The 18,567-nt window shown below is 36.4% G+C and overlaps 1 protein-coding gene across 2 annotated transcripts in view; it reads left to right on the top strand.

The window, feature by feature from the left end:
• Positions 1-18,567, top strand: part of far1 (fatty acyl CoA reductase 1) — a 113,980-nt gene that overhangs the window by 28,867 nt on the left and 66,546 nt on the right. For both annotated transcript variants that reach the window (XM_051922777.1, XM_028793910.2), the window contains exon 2: positions 12,644-12,863. In XM_051922777.1, the coding sequence (XP_051778737.1) occupies positions 12,675-12,863 (189 nt within the window). In that variant the 5' untranslated portion in view covers positions 12,644-12,674. The remainder of the gene's footprint in view (positions 1-12,643; positions 12,864-18,567) is intronic.

Here is an 18,567-nt window from a genome sequence, read left to right as displayed (position 1 = left end):
ATATATATATATATATATATATATATATATATATATATATATATAAATATGTGTGTGTGTGTGAAAACTATTGAAGGCTAGATGAAAACTATTGCTTACAATATAGGTTGTTTGATTTATTTTGTGTCCGTACAGTTGCAGATATTAAGGAAGAGAGGATAGGGTTAGAAAGCTTAAGCAGTACCATCTCTCTGTCTCCCTCTCCGCCCCCACCACCGAAGTCCACAATGAGTTCATTTGTTTTAGTGATGTTCAGGGCCAGAATATTGTCTTATTCTGCCACACTACACTTGTATGCTTCTGTGTACTGAGTTCAAGATCACAGTCCTAGTATATGTACACAATTCTTTTGACGTACATAAATTACTCTTATTTACCAGAGGCTGTTTACCCAGAAGAGCTGCTATGGATGTGCATGCTAATTAATTAAATGTGGGGTACAATGTCCATATATGCTTCAAATAATAATCTGGGCCTTCTGTTAGGGTGACTCCATTGTACATGTACATCAAACAGTTTTGATTTAGTATGAAGTATAAAGATCAAGCGCTTGCTATGCAGATACAAGGTTTTCATGACACACAACACAAGTGCGTTATCATAAGCCTTGTTTGAGATTGCATTAAACATGTACAATCTAGTTTGCTAGCCTAGGAGTGTCAGTTGATGGATGTATACAACTGCGATTTTTATTCCCTTCTGTTTAACTGTATATGCTTCTGTCAAGGAATTCTTTATTTCAGCCACCACAGAAACCAAGTTGTGACTATTTTCATTTTATTTAGTAAATTTTAGTAGTTTTTTTTTCCCTCCCCAGAAGGTAAATTTATATGAGTGAAGTATATGGTAATTAAAAAGAAACAAAAAGCTTTTTTGTTTACAGGTTTATGGATACATTTACTTTTGTCTGTGTTAATTAGTGTTTATTATATTGCAGAAATGTATGACTTGTCAGTGGGAGTCAGTGTTATTTGGAGCGACAAGGTAGAGGGCATGAGAGAGGGAGGACAGTGAGAGCAAGGTATATGAATTTACTTTGCTAGCACCATTGTGGTGGCAGGTTACAGTAGTGAAAAATATATAATTTTTGCAAAAAAAAAAACAAAGATTTTTTTTCTCCTCAAAACATGAATGTGTAGTACAAAGATTGTGTACTAAAATTATATAGTCTTCAGGCTCCTCTTCAATGTATTACTGATCGAGGCCTTTTACACTGAAGTCAGATATTGAGTTACAAAATTTTTCATTCTAATTTTGGTAAGAATGCTACAGGAGTGGGAATTTTGATTCACAAAGCAAAATTGCCTAGTGATACCATGCTACTGTATGTAATTCTGTAATTGCAAAAAAAAAATTTAATTTTTGGCCACACCAGAAACATGTCAACATGTCATGTCTAGAGTATTGCAAGAATGTCCATCTAGTATACTGTATGAGGTTTGCCAGATTTGTATTGAATGTACATATTGCTTTGAAAGTATCAGTTTATTTACATAGTGCTCTAATAGATGTTAACCTCAGCAAAATTTTGCCTGATGTATTAATGTAAACCCTGCGTCACATTGAAGATAAAAACAATAAGTATGATGATCTTTATGCTCCACTCTATTGTTTTTAGTAAATCGTACTCCTGCAGTGATTTTTTGCTTGTCATCAGTTTAATCACCTGTGTGCTGAACAGAATGACAAGCAAGTCTTTCTCTAGCCAGACATATTAATTCTTAAAGTTTGAAAAAAGCATACATGAGATTTTGTGCCTAATGGTTGTGAGAAAATCAGTACCAACAATCTCTGCAAACCCTCACCTGTTTCCAGTATGATTCAAACAACCATATATTTTCGAAGTGTATGTATTTTTGTTTGCCAAAAAAAAAAGACTTATCAGGAAAAAAAAAACAGTAAATCTATGCGTTTACATACAACCTTGATTTTTCTCAATATTTTCAGCACACAATGTGAATTTAACAAAATACTGTATATGCAAGCTACAATACTACGGAAATTTGTTTTTTCACACTTTACTCCACTTTAAAGGCAAATTTATTGAATTCAGTTTTTTACACAACTAAAATGAAAAAAAAAGATTTTCTTAGTGAATCTGTTCCAGTTGTATAATGTAACATTCTCAGTGACTCTGACCATCTACTCTGTGACTCGCTCTAACAAAATCAAATGGATTTGATTTTTGTCTTAAGTCATATGTGTGCGTGGTATTTTCAACAGAAGTAACAATCAACATACTGTATGTTTACCCGGAAGAGTAATGCAGCAAGGAGGAATAAGCAATGCAGGTGTTTTGGACCTCACTTCTGTTAGCATTTTGTGTTTTACCTACCATGGCAGTAGAAAAAGGAAAAAAAAAAAAAGTCCAAAATTATAGCTGAACTCAAATGTACCTTTAAACCCCTTACACAGGCTCCAGCATTTTCAGGCAGTATGTTATTAGCTGTCAGAGGAGGAGGCAAGCTCCTGATACTTTGGAAATGTGAAACTGTGCTGGAAAGTCATTATGCAGACCATAACTTGACATGTCCAGCAATTTCTAGTCATGTAAGCTGACATGGACTAGCAGTGTGATCAGAAACCGCAGTTGTTTCAGATCCTCTTAACTTGTGTATTGTGACGTCAGCTTAAGGTGGTCAGACATTTTCTGTTACTGTGGACAGAACCATAATAAAATGTAAACCTTTGCTTGTTATTGCAACATTAATATGTCATCCATTTGGGGTTCTTTGTGTGCTTTCCTTGCTTTCATCAAAATTTATGTGTATAACATAACACTCCAATGACTTCAAAAACAAAATTTGCACCACAAATTCAGTGTTTGCTAATGTATTTATAGCAGTGAAGCAGGCTGTTTTTAGCTGTTCTATTAATTGTGCATCCTTGTGTAGCTGAGCAGCTGCTAACCCATTTGATATATCATCGGTCTGCCTTGTGTTTTAATTTCAATTCAGATAAGCCACAATAGTCTTACCAGTATGTTTTAAAACGTAACATTCTCAAACCTGGCTAATCCAATTTGGTTTGCAGGGTGCTGAATCCTATCCTGGAAACATCACTTGCAAAGAAGGAATCAGCCCTCGAATGGCATTGGTCTATCATAGTTCATTTATCAATTAACTCATTAAGAAAATTGTAGTGAAATTATTAATTGGATTGTTTCTGCACATTGGCCTATATTTGGGATGTGAGTGAAGTGTGATAAGCAAATCTCCCAGCCCTTCCAACAAATTATAGTTATGAAGTTTATGTTGAGAAAAGTTTAAGTACCGTTTCAATTTCTTTCATTTTTCATCATCCACTCTTGCTGCCATTTTTCAAGATTGCATAGATATTTAGTGATAAATGCACCAACTGCACAAGTCTGTCATAGACTAGTGAACAAAGGCACACAGCTTTTGTTTTCCTGTCTCCATGAGAGCTTGGCATGGTTGTTTTCCTGTTAGCAATAGTGTGTTCCAGCCGAGCTGTTATTTTGCTGTTGTTGGCAGGGTTTGTTTATGGCTGAGGTAGCCAGTCTGACCAAATAATTGGGTGATGTTATGCATTTCATGGCAGAAGCTCTCGATTGAGATCAAGATCAAGATTCAGTGTAGAGTGGTTTGTGATTTTTTTTTTTTTTTTTTTTTTTTTTTTTTTTGCATGACAGACAATCCTATCATTTTATATACAGTATAGATTCCCTAAATTTCTGTTTAATTAATCCAAAACTTTGTTGCAATTCAGGCTTCAATGTACATAATTTTTACAGGGTCATCACATTAATAGGTGAACTTCAATGTTCAGTTTACTTTTGAATGTACAGTACATCCAACTGCAATCAATATTGTGTTACTCTGGATATTGCTGTTTAACCTTAGTTGGATAACTGCTTTGTTCATAAATAAAACATGTATTTCTGCCCATTGAGGAAAGTACCCTTTTTGTTTTCAAATGCTGGATGACCACAGAGCTACCCTTTTAATTGTGAAAGTTAATTGGTGCATAATTCTTTCAATATCTAAACCTTTGCTGTTAGTTGTGCTAGAAAACAGATTTTTTCTTCATGAGGAGGTAAATATTTTCTGTGCACGTAAGTTTAGGCGATCAGGTAACAAAGAGAACCAACTTTTTCAATGTGTTCTTGATATGCCTGTTGCACATTCTGGGAACTTTGCACAGAATTGAAAAAATAAATGTTTAACTTGCCTGTAATTGGTTAAAGAGAATGCATACATTGATACTGTCAAGAGCCCAAACACTGTCTTAGTGATTCCAACTGTATGTCCATGAGCCTGCTTAATCCACCACGGGGTAAAGGAGAATGAAAGTCCATCCTGTGTACATTGAATTCAAGGCAAAAATGATCTTTCTTTAATATGAACTGAAGCACTTGCAAGTATTTTATGTTTCACATATTGAACAATTAGAATGCACTATTTTATTGTGGTGATCACCAAGTGATTCAAAATAATTCATTAGCATGCAATTTTAATCAATGAGACTTGCAAAAAATCTTATCGAATACCTGTCATATTAATCCCAGAGCTGTGGTGTTGACACATATCTTTTCACAAACCTTTCAAATTTTATGAGTTAATTTTATTTGTTAATCTGAAAGGATTAAAAAATCCTTTTAGCATTTACCAATTGGAAAAGGGCAAGTCAAATTTGCAGTTTTGGGAAGATTAACTACTCAAATTAGTTTGCAACTTATTTAGTACAAACTAAACTATTGAGCCCATTTTATACAGAATAAAATACACAATGAGAATGTCTAATAAACACTTAATGTATACGTTGCGCAATAGATGCATTATTACTGTTCCCTCTGGGAGAGCCTGCCTGTTTACCATTTCTGGTGCAAAGTTATTAATAAGATGAGGCAGTTTTTGAGTTTCTACCCCTGTGCCTTTTTAGTAAGCGTTTGCCATTTAACCCACTACCCTCAACTCTTGTTAGTTTGGTTACTGCCAAAAATAAAAAATCTTAAAACTGAAACTTGAAAATAAACTTAATATTGCAGAAAAATTAAGTTTTTTTTTTTTTTTTTAAATTTCATTTGATATACTTTAATTCCAGAAGGGAAATGTCTTTTCGTATAAACTTTGGAGGTCCGAGTGCAGGGTTAGCTGTATTTATTTATTAAACATTGTTACTGAAACAATAAATCATATTCATATGATTTTTTTTTAAGTTACATGAATTAGTATACTGCATTAAAAATTTTTAACATCACTTTACTATTTCCTATAATTTAAAACCTAGTCCAAATAGGCTTATGGTGGCTCAATAGCTTTAATAGATGGCAGAGAACAATACATAAATGGCATTGATTGATATATTGTGTTAATTGTGGTGGGACTTTGACTGACTATTGTTTAAATTCTTCATATGGAAAGCAGATCTGGACCTTTTATTAATGTTTTACTGTTATTTCACTGAAGTGATGCTGCTGTCCATGCAGGCCTGAGCACCAGACCCTTGCAGCTGTTTTTTTTGACAAGTTGCGAATATGAAAATTGTCACATGGTGAGAATAAAGACTCTGATGGCTACCTACATCTGTAACATCTGAGAATGTAGGAGACTCTGAAGGATATATTAAATATTCTCATATTCTCTGTAGCACGACAATCACTGCCACATTAAGAGCTCCATTATGCTCTATTGAAAGAGCTGCCCATCCGAAAATGAAAATGGAGATGGTCAAAGATCAAGAGTGAGAATAATATTTACAAACTCCTCCGAGAATTGAAGGGACAATGATCAAGAGCATGATTAAAAGTAAGGTGGAAATGTTTCAAACTGAATTGTGAACTGGATTTGTACATTCTACTGCTCAGGGAAATAAGTTTTACATCATCCTGCCCGACTCCGCAACAGATATGATTGACTCTGTACCAGTATCTTAATGATGAATTATTTTCAATGCTGGTGACTTAAAATGAGAAAACACACTTCTGTCTGCAAGTCCCATTCATGAACACTACAAGCTGAACCTGCTTTATTCACATGTTAATCACTTTAAATCTAAACCTACAATCTGAGCAAGTCTCGCCTTATTTTAATAATCTCTTATTCAAATCCAAGCCAAAAGTTCTTATGTGTCTTTGTTTGTTTGGGTGTGGTAGTTGTTTTTTATTATAATATTATATATCATTTTAATTTTTTTTTTTTGAGTTTTTGTAAAATTTTAATTTCTCCCTGGGGATAAATACAGTATAGTATAATCCAGTAGTTCCCAAACTCAGTCCTGGGGACTCCCTGAGGCTGCAGGTTTTTTGCTTCAACCAACTTCCATTGTTCTTTGGACTCCTAGCCTAATTAAGTGAGTCATTATTTCCCAGATTCTGTGTTTTGAAATTAATGTAGAAATTACAAAACTAAGTTTGCTAGATGTTTATTAAAATGTACTAAGCAGTTCCAGGGGGAATATGTAGGTTTTTTTTTATTTGTTAACAGTATTTTCATCCCAATTTTCATTCTGCTTTTCCAGGTGTTCTGGTTATGTAATTGAATATTTACTAATTAGTGGGTCTGACTCCAAAGTAGTTGCAGGTTTCATCATCCTGGGTGTCTGCTGTTCTTGTTGGTAATTGTCACTATTCGTGTTAAATGAAGGGAGCAAACTACACAGGCAAAGGAGAAAAAATTAGGAAAACAACAAAAGAGAGTTAAGCATTAATAGCTTTAGAATGCAGAATATGAGGATTGAAAAAAGACCAGCTAATTGAATAAGATCAACTGTTATCAGTTATTATTATTGATTGTGAATCTGGTTGTAATAAAGACCTGCAGCCACAGGAGGTCCCCGGGACCAGGTTTGGGAACCACTCATGTAATCTAAATATAGTCTCCTCCTTTTCAACTGTAGTAACAATGCCACACTAGTCAGTTCACCACTAACTGCCAACATATCAAAAATAAAGTGAAATTGCATTTATGGTTTTTTATGGCAAAATGACCAATATTAGCAAAAAATACAATCGGTATTAGTCCATAAAAGGGGAAAAGAAAATGTGCTAAGTTCTTCACCTAGCAATTAATATTAGTAAAAACACAAATAATTCATTTCAATTATCCAAATAAGTAAGAACTTGAAATAGAACTAATTCATTGTACAGTATAATGAGAACACCAAAGGTGACACTAATTTCAATTTTAAGATGCACAGAAGCAAAAGTGGCTCTTCAGGCACAAGTAAACTATAACATCAACTCAGTCTTTGTCGTACATTTTAGCACTAAACAATTCTTTGACAACAGCACAAGCTGTAGTTTTGCTCTTTATTTGCTATTTGCAGCACAGTCATCCTCATTGCACACTATAGAAACAATAAACCTTAGTCCTTATTACTTGTCCTGTGGCTTCGATATTCTGCCCATATGTCAACTGCAGTTCCACTTCTTAACTCATCCTGCGTTTATGTTAATTTGGGTAGCTGCACCTTTCTGCTCTTTATGATAATGTTCAGATAATGCAGCAGTGAGGTTGTTTTAAGTGTAATGTAAATATAGAGTACATATTTTTTCACTTTGTGCTTATAGAGAATCCATTACATAATTCTGTTCCTGTTCTATTCAGACTTGTTTTACTTGTAAAAATTAAAAACAAAGAGTTTGAGCAGAAGACATAAAATGGTGCATAAGCGGCTTGCCTCCACTGGAGTTTTGACTAATTTTTACTGGGGATCTGAGCAGTTGTCGGACTAGTATTAAAGTAATCTCACTCAAGGTAAATTGATCCATAATTGAAGTTGCACAGAATGTTTTTCTGTTTTAAAGATAGACTAGTTTAAACTTTTCACCAGTGCTTTTCAAAAGGAGATCTTAAAATTTCTGAACTTTTGTACAGTTATGGCCAATAGTTTTGAGAATGACACAAGTATTGGTTTTCAACAATTTGCTGCTTCAGTGTTTTTAGATCTTTAGAACATTTTGGTGACTAACAATGCCTTTTGCAGCATGATGGAGCACCGTGTCATAAGGCAAAAGTGATAACTAAGTGGGAACAAAACATCGAAATTTTAGGTTCATGGCCAGGAAACTCCCCAGACCTTAATCCCAATGGGAACTTGTGGTCAGTCCTCAAGAGGCAGGTGATCAAACAAAAACCCACAAATTCTGACAAACTCCAAGCATTGATTATGCAAGAATGCGCTGCCATCAGTCAGGATTAGGCCCAGAAGTTGATTGACAGCATGCCAGGGAGAATTGCAAAGATCTTGAAAAAGAAGGGCCAACAGTGCAAATATTGACTCTTTGCATAAACTTATAAATGTAATTGTCAATAAAAGCCTCAGTTTTTTCATATAGATAGATGGACAAATAGACAGATGGACAGAACCATCACAGCTGGCATTTTTCACAATATTATGTGCAATTGCACATAACAAGACAAAATAATATTGATAATATTACAAGTTCATACCAGTGGAAAATTATATAACTAATGAACAAAGGAATGGTAGGGAATGCAATGGGAGGATAGTGTATAAATCACCACTACCAGTCAGTACTTGGGTAGATTCAATCTCATATGTAAACAACGCAAGACTTACAGCTGAAGTCAGAGGTTTATGTACACTGGGGTGATTTCTTCAAATCTTACTTTATAACCCCTCCATAGATTTTATACTAACAAAATATAAATTTGGCATATCATTTAAGGTATCTACTTTGTGCAGGTCAAAATATTTTTTTCCATCACTGTTCCCAGACAGATTACTTAACTTTTTTTTGACTATATCATAATTTCAGTGGGTCACAAGTTTAAATACACTTTGTAAACTGTGCCTTTTAAACAGCTTGGAAAATTCCAAAAAATTACATCAAGCCTTTGAGCAATTAGACAATTAGCTCCTGGTAGCCGGTTAGCATAAATGGAGTCAACATGTGGAAGTTTAAGACTACTATCAAACTCTCCACGTCTTTGCTTGACATAATAGGAAAATCAAAAGAATTCAGCCAAGACCTCAGAAAAATAAATTGTGGACCTCCACATATCTGGTTCATCCTCAGGAACAATTTCCAAATGCTGCAAGGTTGGGGCGGAGTGGTGGCTCTGAGGCTAAGGATCTGCACTGGTATCCCGAAGGTTGCCGGTTCGAATCCCCGTCAATGCCAAAAAGAAATTCTACTCTGCTGGGCCCTTGAGCAAGGCCCTTAACCTTCAATTGCTCCAGGGGAGCTGTACAATGGGTAATCCTGCGCTCAGACCCCAAGGGGTATGCGAAAACTAACAAATTCCTAATAAAAGAAATTGTATAAGGCGAAATAAAGAACAAAAAAACAAGGTTCCACATTCCTCTCTAAAAGCACCACACAGCCGTTATACCACTTAGTAAGGAGGAGAATTCTGTCTCCTAGAGAAGAATATACTTTGGCAGGAAAAGTTCAAATCAATCCCAGAACAACAGCAAAGGACCTTGTGAAGATGCTGGAGGAAATAGGTAGACAAGTATCTAATTCCACAGTAAAACTAACCATGTATCCACAGGACCAGAGAGGCTGTTTAGCAAGGAAGAAGCCACTTCTGCCAAGCTGCCATAAAAAAGCCAGACTGCAGTTGGCAATGGCACATGGGGACAAAGACCTTACCTTCTGGGGAAATATCGCCTGGTCTGATGAATACAAGATTTGATTGTTTGGCCATTGTTATGTTTGGAGGAAAAGGGGCAAAGCTTGCAAGCTAGAGGACACCATTTCAATCTTCAAACATGGGTGTGGGAGCTTTGTTTTGTTTCGGTGCTTTGCTGCAGGAGGGATTGCTGCACTTCACAAAATAGATGGAGTCATGAGGAAAAATTATGTAGATATAATGCAGCAACATCTCAAGAGCTCAGCAAGGAAGTTGAAGCTCATTCACAAATGGGTCTTCAAGATGGAGAATGATTCCAAGCATACCTTCAAAGCTGTGGCAATATAGCTTAAAGACAACAAGGTCAAGATATTGGAGTTTCATCACAAAGCCCTGACTTCAATCTGAATGAAAATTTCTGGGCAGAACCGAAAAAGCATGTGTGAGCATGGAGGCCTACAAACCTGTTCCAGTTACACCAGTTTTCTGTGGAGGAATGGGCCGACAACTTGCTGTAAGAAGCTTGTGGAAGGCTACCCAAAATGTTTGGCTCATTTTAAACAATTTAAAGGCAATGCTAACAAATATTAACAAAGTGTATGTAAACTTGTGACCCACTGGAATTGTGATGTAGTCAATAAAAAGTGAAATACTCAGACTGTGAACATTGTTGGAAAAAGTACTTTTGCCCTGGACCAAGTAGATGTCTTAAACGGTATGCCAAATTTATAGTTTATTAGTATAAAATCTGTGGCGGGATTATAAACTGATTTTTTTTTTTTAAATTCATCCTGAGTATGTAAACTTTCTTTCATTTAAAAAAAAAAAAAAAAAAGAATGTATTCAGTTGGCTGACCTCATCAATTTAGGGAGGTTGTTCCAAAATCTGGGTGCTGTGGATATGAAGGCTCTGTCACTTATAGAACCTTCTTTTAGGTCATCCACATTGCACTCTGTGGGTTATCTCTGAACCTTGATTGTTTATCTTGGGCTGCCACTGATCCTAGATATTTAAACTTTCTCTTTTCTGGTGCTACAAAACATAATATTATTATCAAAAAACCATGCATCAGGGAAATTGGTCTTTTATCCCACAAGTCAACATATCCATTACTGCATCAAAGCAAAAGATCCCAGGTGCAGAATTACTTTAACTGTCGATCTTAACTCTTACCCTAACAATGCTTTTCACTGAAATCCACCCTCCCTCATACATATGTCATGGACCTCCAGAACTCTATGTGGCATTCTATCAGATCATAAAATTGGTCTGAGCAACAAATCCTAAACTAAAAAAGTGTGTGGGTTACAAAGGTTGACAGAGTTTTTTGCTGGATCGCGAACATTGAAGTTTAATTTGTATTGAGAACCAAACCTCTCTGTATCAAAGGTAATGTAGTTATGCTTTAAACGACTTGTTAATTGTCTCATTGCTGGCCATTTGTACCTTATATGCAATTTAACAGAATTTAACTTGCATTCAGATTTTTAATGTGAAACACTTCAATCCAAATTGTTGCTGATCCCTCAAATTTTGTTACATATTTCTTACATTTGCAGAAGTAATTATGTTTTACATTTGTTTTCTCAGCCTTACAATTTTGGTTAAGTTTATTCAAGTGATTGCCTTTAGTCCCCTTTTCCAGATGTCAACTACTAAACCACTTATGTTCATTTACTACCACAGAAGAACAATATATAGGTTGCAGTAAACTGGTAGTGGATCTTTAATTTATTTTTAATTTCATTTGTTGTGTGGAAGAAACAAAGCCTTACTCTTTGGTTGTCCTGGAGAAAATCTACAGAGGTCATGCACTCCAGAAAAGTGTGGATGAGATAATGCACAGAGTGTTACAGGTGGCGTTTATAGCCCACAAGGGAGTCTTCATATATACCTGAAGCTCATAGTTTTGCAAGGGTTGCACTTGATATTTACGCATCCTTAAAATGTCCCTTAGCTGTTTGTTTACAACACTGCAAGGTGTGCCGGAAAAGAAAAAGGTAAATAACTGACCAAATCCATATTACTAACCAAGAATAAACCGGATATGGACGCAGGGACATGGCGATGGGACCATGAGACGTACCCATAGACCCGCAAGCGAAGTCGTATCCACCGCGAACGAAGGAGTCACGGACCAAGAACGAAAGAGCTTAACTAACGTGAATGAGAAATGAAGCAACAAATTGTGAGTGGCCATATTGTGAGTGGCACTACTGCGGAGTGAAGTTAGGAATAATGTGCTGCTTGGGATTGTACAAACCGCTGAACGCTTTACACCAAATTCAAACACAATACAGCTCAACGATACAAACACGAGCCCACCTGGATAAGATCAATGAACGCAGGCGCCTACAATGCGCGTCTGAAACTGCGTAAGCAAAGCAGGCACGTGTTCAAAACAAACGAGCTCGACTGACGGATATACAAACACGAGCCCGCCTGGATAAAATCAATGAACGCAGGCGCCTACAACGCGCATCTGAAATGCCGCGGGCAAAGCGGGCACGGATCCAAAACGAACAAGCTCGACTAATGTATTTCAGGATACCCAACGCCGGGGGTAGGCGAGCAGGGGGCGGAGCCCCCTTGTAATTGAGATTACACAAAAAAACTTGCACAAAAAGATTCAAATGATTTACTTAAAAATAAAAAAATGAGATTTCAGTATGCAACCAATTTTGATTAAACATGTACACAAACACCTGCCCTGCACATAGGCTTAGTTTGCTAATGTCCATCATATTCTCTGATATTTCATATGCAGGACAATTCTGATATATCGGTAATTACCATATATGTAAAAGATCTGCCTTATACTCAAGGGATTATGCAATCTGGTTTTATTCTTTGCAGTGGATACATTTTTGAAGAACTGTGTATTTACAGACTGAGAAAGGTGATCTGGTCTTCCCCTAAGACCTTGCAGTTCATAACAAAAGCAAGCTTCAAACCACAAGATGTAGACATGATTAAGAGATTGTATAAAAATTGATCCAGAAAATAACTAAAATAAGTAGCTCAATGCTTGTGTATCAAATTGCCTTTTCAGTTTACCATGCTTTGTTCCCTTTTTCAGGTATCTGTTTCCTATAAAGACCAAGGCTATTATGATTTCCATCCCGAAGTATTATGAGGGGAAGAATGTCCTCATTACTGGGGCTACAGGTTTTATGGGCAAAGTTCTTCTGGAAAAGCTACTCCGATCGTGTCCTAATGTGAAAGCAGTTTATGTGCTGGTCAGACCGAAGGCGGGACAGGACCCTGAGCAACGTATACAAGAGATGGTGACTTGCAAGGTACAAGTTCATGTTTCACAGAAACCAAGAATTTTCTTGTTTTCCATATACTAGGAATATAATACATATAAATTGAGCAGCAAGGCTTCCTCTACTAAAAGTAACAGTTTATTCTGCATCAGATTTGTAACTTTATTTTCTTTTTATTGAAAAGTGTAGTATTAAATACAACTTTTATCACTTACTTGGGTGCTAGTAGTAGTACTTTTTATTTTCATAGTTGTTTTAAATAGTTGTATTTTTCTTGACACTATCTATAAAAATTGTCCATATTTCAATGTAATGTTTTAAATAACAGGCATTTTCTAGGGCATTTTATTCACTTTTTCTAGACACTAAGTATTTTTATAGAGTCTTTCATTTTGAACACTAAGTTGTTTTAAAAAATGTAATAAGAATGCAATATAAAGAAACGCATAACAACAAGACATGCTACAGTGCAAGTGAAATTAGTTAAAAAGTTGGTAGATTATGCAGTCATCCTGGTTTCAAATAAGTTACTGAATTTATTGAGAAAGCTGTTTCTCTGCAAGCACTGAACAAACAGCACCTCAGACCTGGCATCAGTATGCTGGTATAAAAGATCCAGGTTTAAACCAAATAAATTCCAATTCATGGAACAAGTGTGTACTTTCAGGGTTATTAAAGCCACTTTTTAGATGGAACTAGGTGATTTCATAAAATACAGAAACGGCGAGGAATAATGCATGCCAAAATTAAGACTCTCAATTCAGACAAGCTCATTCGGCACAAAGATTTGAAAGTCCTCTTTCGTTTACAAGTGTTTTAGTGGAAACCAACTCCCATAATGCATCATACACAAAAAAGTGGTGAGAGAAGGGTGCATGAGTGTTTGTGTCATTACCAGTTTACACATTTTATAACAATCATTGCAGTGTATTGTCCTATCCTGAAGTACATGACGCATGTCATTAGTAAACTTGGAGTATTCCACTTTTTATCTATGTTGATTTTTAAGATGAAAAAACAAACATAATTATTACCAATAATGACTGTTTAACTTATATTTCATGTGAATAGTTTTTAATATTGTCATAGAAATTTAACCATTGTAATAATCTGAATTATTCATTGATTTAATTAAAAGCTAACTGTTAATTAAAAAAAGACAATCACATATTACCAGTTTAGTTAAAGAGAAACACATTTATTTGTATATTTTGAGTGTTTTAACTTCAATGAGGTAATATGACCTTGTTACTGTTTTCAAGTGTTACTCTGAATTTTCTGAATTATATTGCAGATGTCTTGGAAAATGTAGCTTGACACCTGCAGAATATAAATTTTCAACAACAGAGTAACAATGATTTTACTAATTTCAGAATAGAGCAGATGTTGAACCACTTGGTAAGATGTTTCTAAAATATCATGATTGAATTGATTTAGCCATACAGAATCTTGAAAGAGCCCTTGAGTTACTGTATTCCCAGCCCAGAACTTTCACTATTGAGTTTGACCCCAGAATAATTTGCAGTGGTAGCAAAGACTACCCCAATGTAAATGTGACTATAGACCAGCTTGAATTCCTTTTAGAATATGATTTTACTGTTCCTCAAATAGCACAGATGCTGGGAGTAAGTGTTAAAAGAATCCACAAAAGAACGGGAGAGTATGGGCTTTCAATCAGCAACACGTACAGTCATATATCCAATAATTAATTATTTGAGAAAGTTAAAGTCTTTGTCATAGAATATCCAGATTCATGCTATAAAAAAATACCAGGCTTCCTTCGAAGTGTTAGAATAAGGTCATTGTTTTTACTCGGAATGTTTTTTTTTATTATTATTATTTACACTAGTTAATGAAAAATACATGCATTTTTGTGGGGTCTCAGCATTAAATACGGTTCAGCAAAAGTATTATAGTTTCCCATCACCTTTAGCACTGTGGCACATTGATGATAAACATAAATGAATTCAGTAAGTAGCCTGTATTCTTAATGTTTAGTGTTGTACGGCATTTATTGAATCATAGGCTATGTAATTTTAATAATACTATGTTATCAGAATAAAATTTTAGAATATGGCATTATCAAATGGTTGTTATCTTTGTGCTGGGTGGAGGATTATAATCCATGGATGTATCGATGGATCCAGTAAAAAAATAATTTATTTTGAAGCCATCAATAACGAGGCTTCTATAGTTCTAATTTTATTGAGGCTGTGAACACATTTGCTTTCCCATCTAGTGTCAGAAGTGACGAAGGTTTAGACAATGTCGAAGTTGCTAGGTTTATGGTAAAGCACCCTCTTTGTGGCCCAAGTAGTTTAACATTTCTTACTTACTATAAATTGTTTTGATTTTCAGTTTGTTCTGTTAAAAAAGTGGCCGTCATATTGCAGGCAGAAGTGTTCACAATCGGAGGATAGAGCATTTATATAGAGAGACGTGGTGTACAATTACCAGTTTACTATTCAGCATTCCAGTACCTCCAAAAAATGCAAGCTCTCTAGACCCTGCTGATAAGCTTCATCTCATGTGCCTGAACAATGTCATTATCCCAAGACTCACTCTACACCATGTGATCTTTGCTAGGGGTTGGGATAAGCAACCCCCCTTTCCTCAGAGCAAATGTAATCAGCAGAGCAGCTTTGGGTTAAAGGCCTTCTTTCCAATTACAATAACCATGCAACCACAACTGAAATGTTGGAACCTGGAATTTTTTTTTCACAATTGCATGTAAAACTAATACCATTTGAATTTTTTTTTTAACTGCAGAAAACATAAAAAGTGTAGTTACTTTTTTCTTTCACTTTTTTTAAAGATGGATTTCACATAATATGGAATGTTTCACAATTCCTTGTCAGGAAATAGATGCAGCAGTAGAAATCCCAAAATGTCGTGTTTCTCCCCTCTCACAGACCGTAGACCCAATGAGAGGGAGCACCTGTTTTGGTGTTATTTTTCTTGAAGCAGGTAGTGTTGTTAAAAAATATATATTAAAAGCAAAAATTAATTCAAGAAACAAAATGTGTTTATTCCAGTTTTGTAACTTGTCCAAATATGCAAATTCATAAGAAACCTGTCCTTGCGGGACGGGCCGCTTGCACCTGACGGGTCTCTGCTGGCGGAGGGGCAGTGTGGCAGGAGGCTGGGGGCCAGACCCAGCTGGGACACCTGGAGGGACCGGGAGGCAGTCTGTACGTCCACCGGGCCTCAAGGGAGCAAACGCCATGGATAAGGAGAGGACCACGGGGACGGAGCAAGGAGGCTCAAACCCAGTGGGGCCTGTGGCCACCGCCAGGGGCACCCCGAGCATCATGGAGCCCGGGAGATCTGCACTTCCATCACACCTGGGCAGGTGGAGGAAGGACCTTCCAGGGAAGCCTGGAGTGCTTCCGGGTGCTAGTGCGGCACTTCTGCCACACCAGGAAGTGCCGCCGGAAGATCATCAACAAGTACCTTGAGCACATCCGGGTGAATATAAAAGGGGCCATCTTCCTACAGTCTGGGGCTATAGTCGGGAGCTGGAGGTGGACGAGCTCCAGCGACAGGAGGAAGAGAGGCGGCCCACAGACATTAGAGAAGCCCATGTGTAGGGGTGTTTGGTGCAGGAGCACTGTGTGTTGTGTGGGACTTTTGAGTTTATTAAACGTGTGTTTTATAAAGTGCTGGTGTTTGTCTAATGGTGTTCAGGCGACCTCTCACAAATATATATGTATATATAACTAGGGGGTTTCACCCCCTGCTCGCTTCGCTTGCCAGCCCCCGTGTTTGGTTTTCCGGATACACACTTTTAAGATTTTGTTTTCTTTGAATTGTTGCAATTTCATTAGTTTTCAGAACTTCTGTAAAAACAATATTTGTAATCTTGCAAGTCCCAATATGCTGAATCTTTTTAATGAGGTCAGGATAGGTTTCTCTGGTTGGAATTTCAGCGCAGACAAAACGATCTATATCATCAGCAGTTAATAATTTTTTTTTTTTACAAAGTAAAAAAAGTAAGTAGAGTTCTGCATTGGACTCCTGTCTGTAAAGTCGTGCTATTTTCCTCTCACAGTTCCAAAAGTACATGGGGTTACCAAGGTGATACCCCAGCTTTTGTCTAGGTTTTTGTATAAGGGCCAGACATAACGTTTTTGACTCCTGGGGTAAATTGAGCTTTTTGAATAAGCAGACAGATAAATATATATACACTAACAAAGTAACCAATAAATGCATGTGCGGTATACTCCGTTTTTGAAATTCTCAAGATTCTTTATTTGTCACATGCATAGTTATACAGGACAACACGCAGTGAAATGCATCCTGATCCGCTTATCAAAAACTGTGCAAAGTTAGAAGAATATCAGTTAAATTAACAAAAAGTCATAGATCGAAAGATAGCAGTATAGTAGAACATAATAAATAAGTAAAATTATGTGAATAAAGTAGAATTCAGTGTTAAGGTGCAATAGTGTAGTAATTATTGGGCAAAGCCAAAGTTAAAGTTAGACTGGTGCATAGTTAAATGAGTCAGTTTGTTTGTTTGTGCCACTGCAATCTTTACTTTCTTTTTTTTGTATTTTCTAATTTTCCTACTTTCATATCCTTTAATTTTCTCCACATGTGTATAGCGCCGTTTTTTTTTTTTTTAGCCTTTCTAATTTCACTGGTTTCATAGTCTCTAACCTGCTCTGCATGTGTTTAGCGTCAACGTTTGTACACATCATGAAGTTCTACTTTGTCATTTTACTCATTGTCTTTTAATTCTGAGCCGTACAGTACAATACATAGAACAGAATAAATCCTCAATACAGTATAAAAATAAAAATTCTAGAAGTACGGAGTAGAATTTCACATTAGATGATATCACATAATATGATCTGGATTTGTTTTAAGTCCTGGAGACCTCATTCATCAAGCTGCCTCCCCCATTGTGCCATTCCACGTCTGAAATAGCGCTAATCCGATGAAAGGACCCCTCATTCCCACCCATTACCTTAGGCAGGCAATCTACAATTTAAAGAGATTGTTATTTTCTTGTGAATTGTTACATATGCATTATTTTCACTTTTACTTTAAAAACTTTTGTAAAAAAAATACTTGTTCCTCTATTTCCTGCCCCGCACGAGGATACATCTCTTTCTTCCCGGACGTATAATACTGCTCGTGTTGTGAAGGGTGTTGCGGCTGAATGAACGCTAAGGATATGCCTTTGGATCATTTACTGTCTTTTTGCTGCTTGCTAGCTGCCTCTTCTGCCTGTTGCATGTCGTTGTTTTAAGAGCTCTGAGCACACGATGTTTGCCTGCCAAAAGCAATCCAACAACTGCTAGCATAGAGGTCTGTTGACTTGTTTTAAATGATAGCTCACTGCCTGGTCTCGCGTGACATTGTAAAAGCAATACCTGTCTTTTATTTCTGGCCATGGGCGTGGTTGAATTCTTTCTTGCAGGATGTATAACGCTGCTCGCGTTCGGTTGGGGTAACTGCTATCGCAGCTTTCTCCGCATGTGTATTGCGCCGTTTTTTTTTTTTTTTAAGCCTTTCTAATTTCCCTGGTTTCATAGTCTCTAACCTGCTCTGCATGTGTTTAGTGTCAATGTTTGTAAACGTCTTTATGAAGTTCCACTTTCTTTTACTCATTGTCTTTTAATTCTGAGCTGGATTGGACATGCTTTTTTTCAATTCCACTTGTTCCGGGCTGATAATTTCTTTCCGTATTTTCCGAATTTGCACCTCGATTATTCTTTTTTGCTCT

The sequence above is a fragment of the Erpetoichthys calabaricus genome, chromosome 2, assembly GCF_900747795.2.
Source record: "Erpetoichthys calabaricus chromosome 2, fErpCal1.3, whole genome shotgun sequence".
Lineage (NCBI taxonomy): Eukaryota > Metazoa > Chordata > Cladistia > Polypteriformes > Polypteridae > Erpetoichthys > Erpetoichthys calabaricus.
This window is presented reverse-complemented; position numbering and strand designations above follow the sequence as displayed.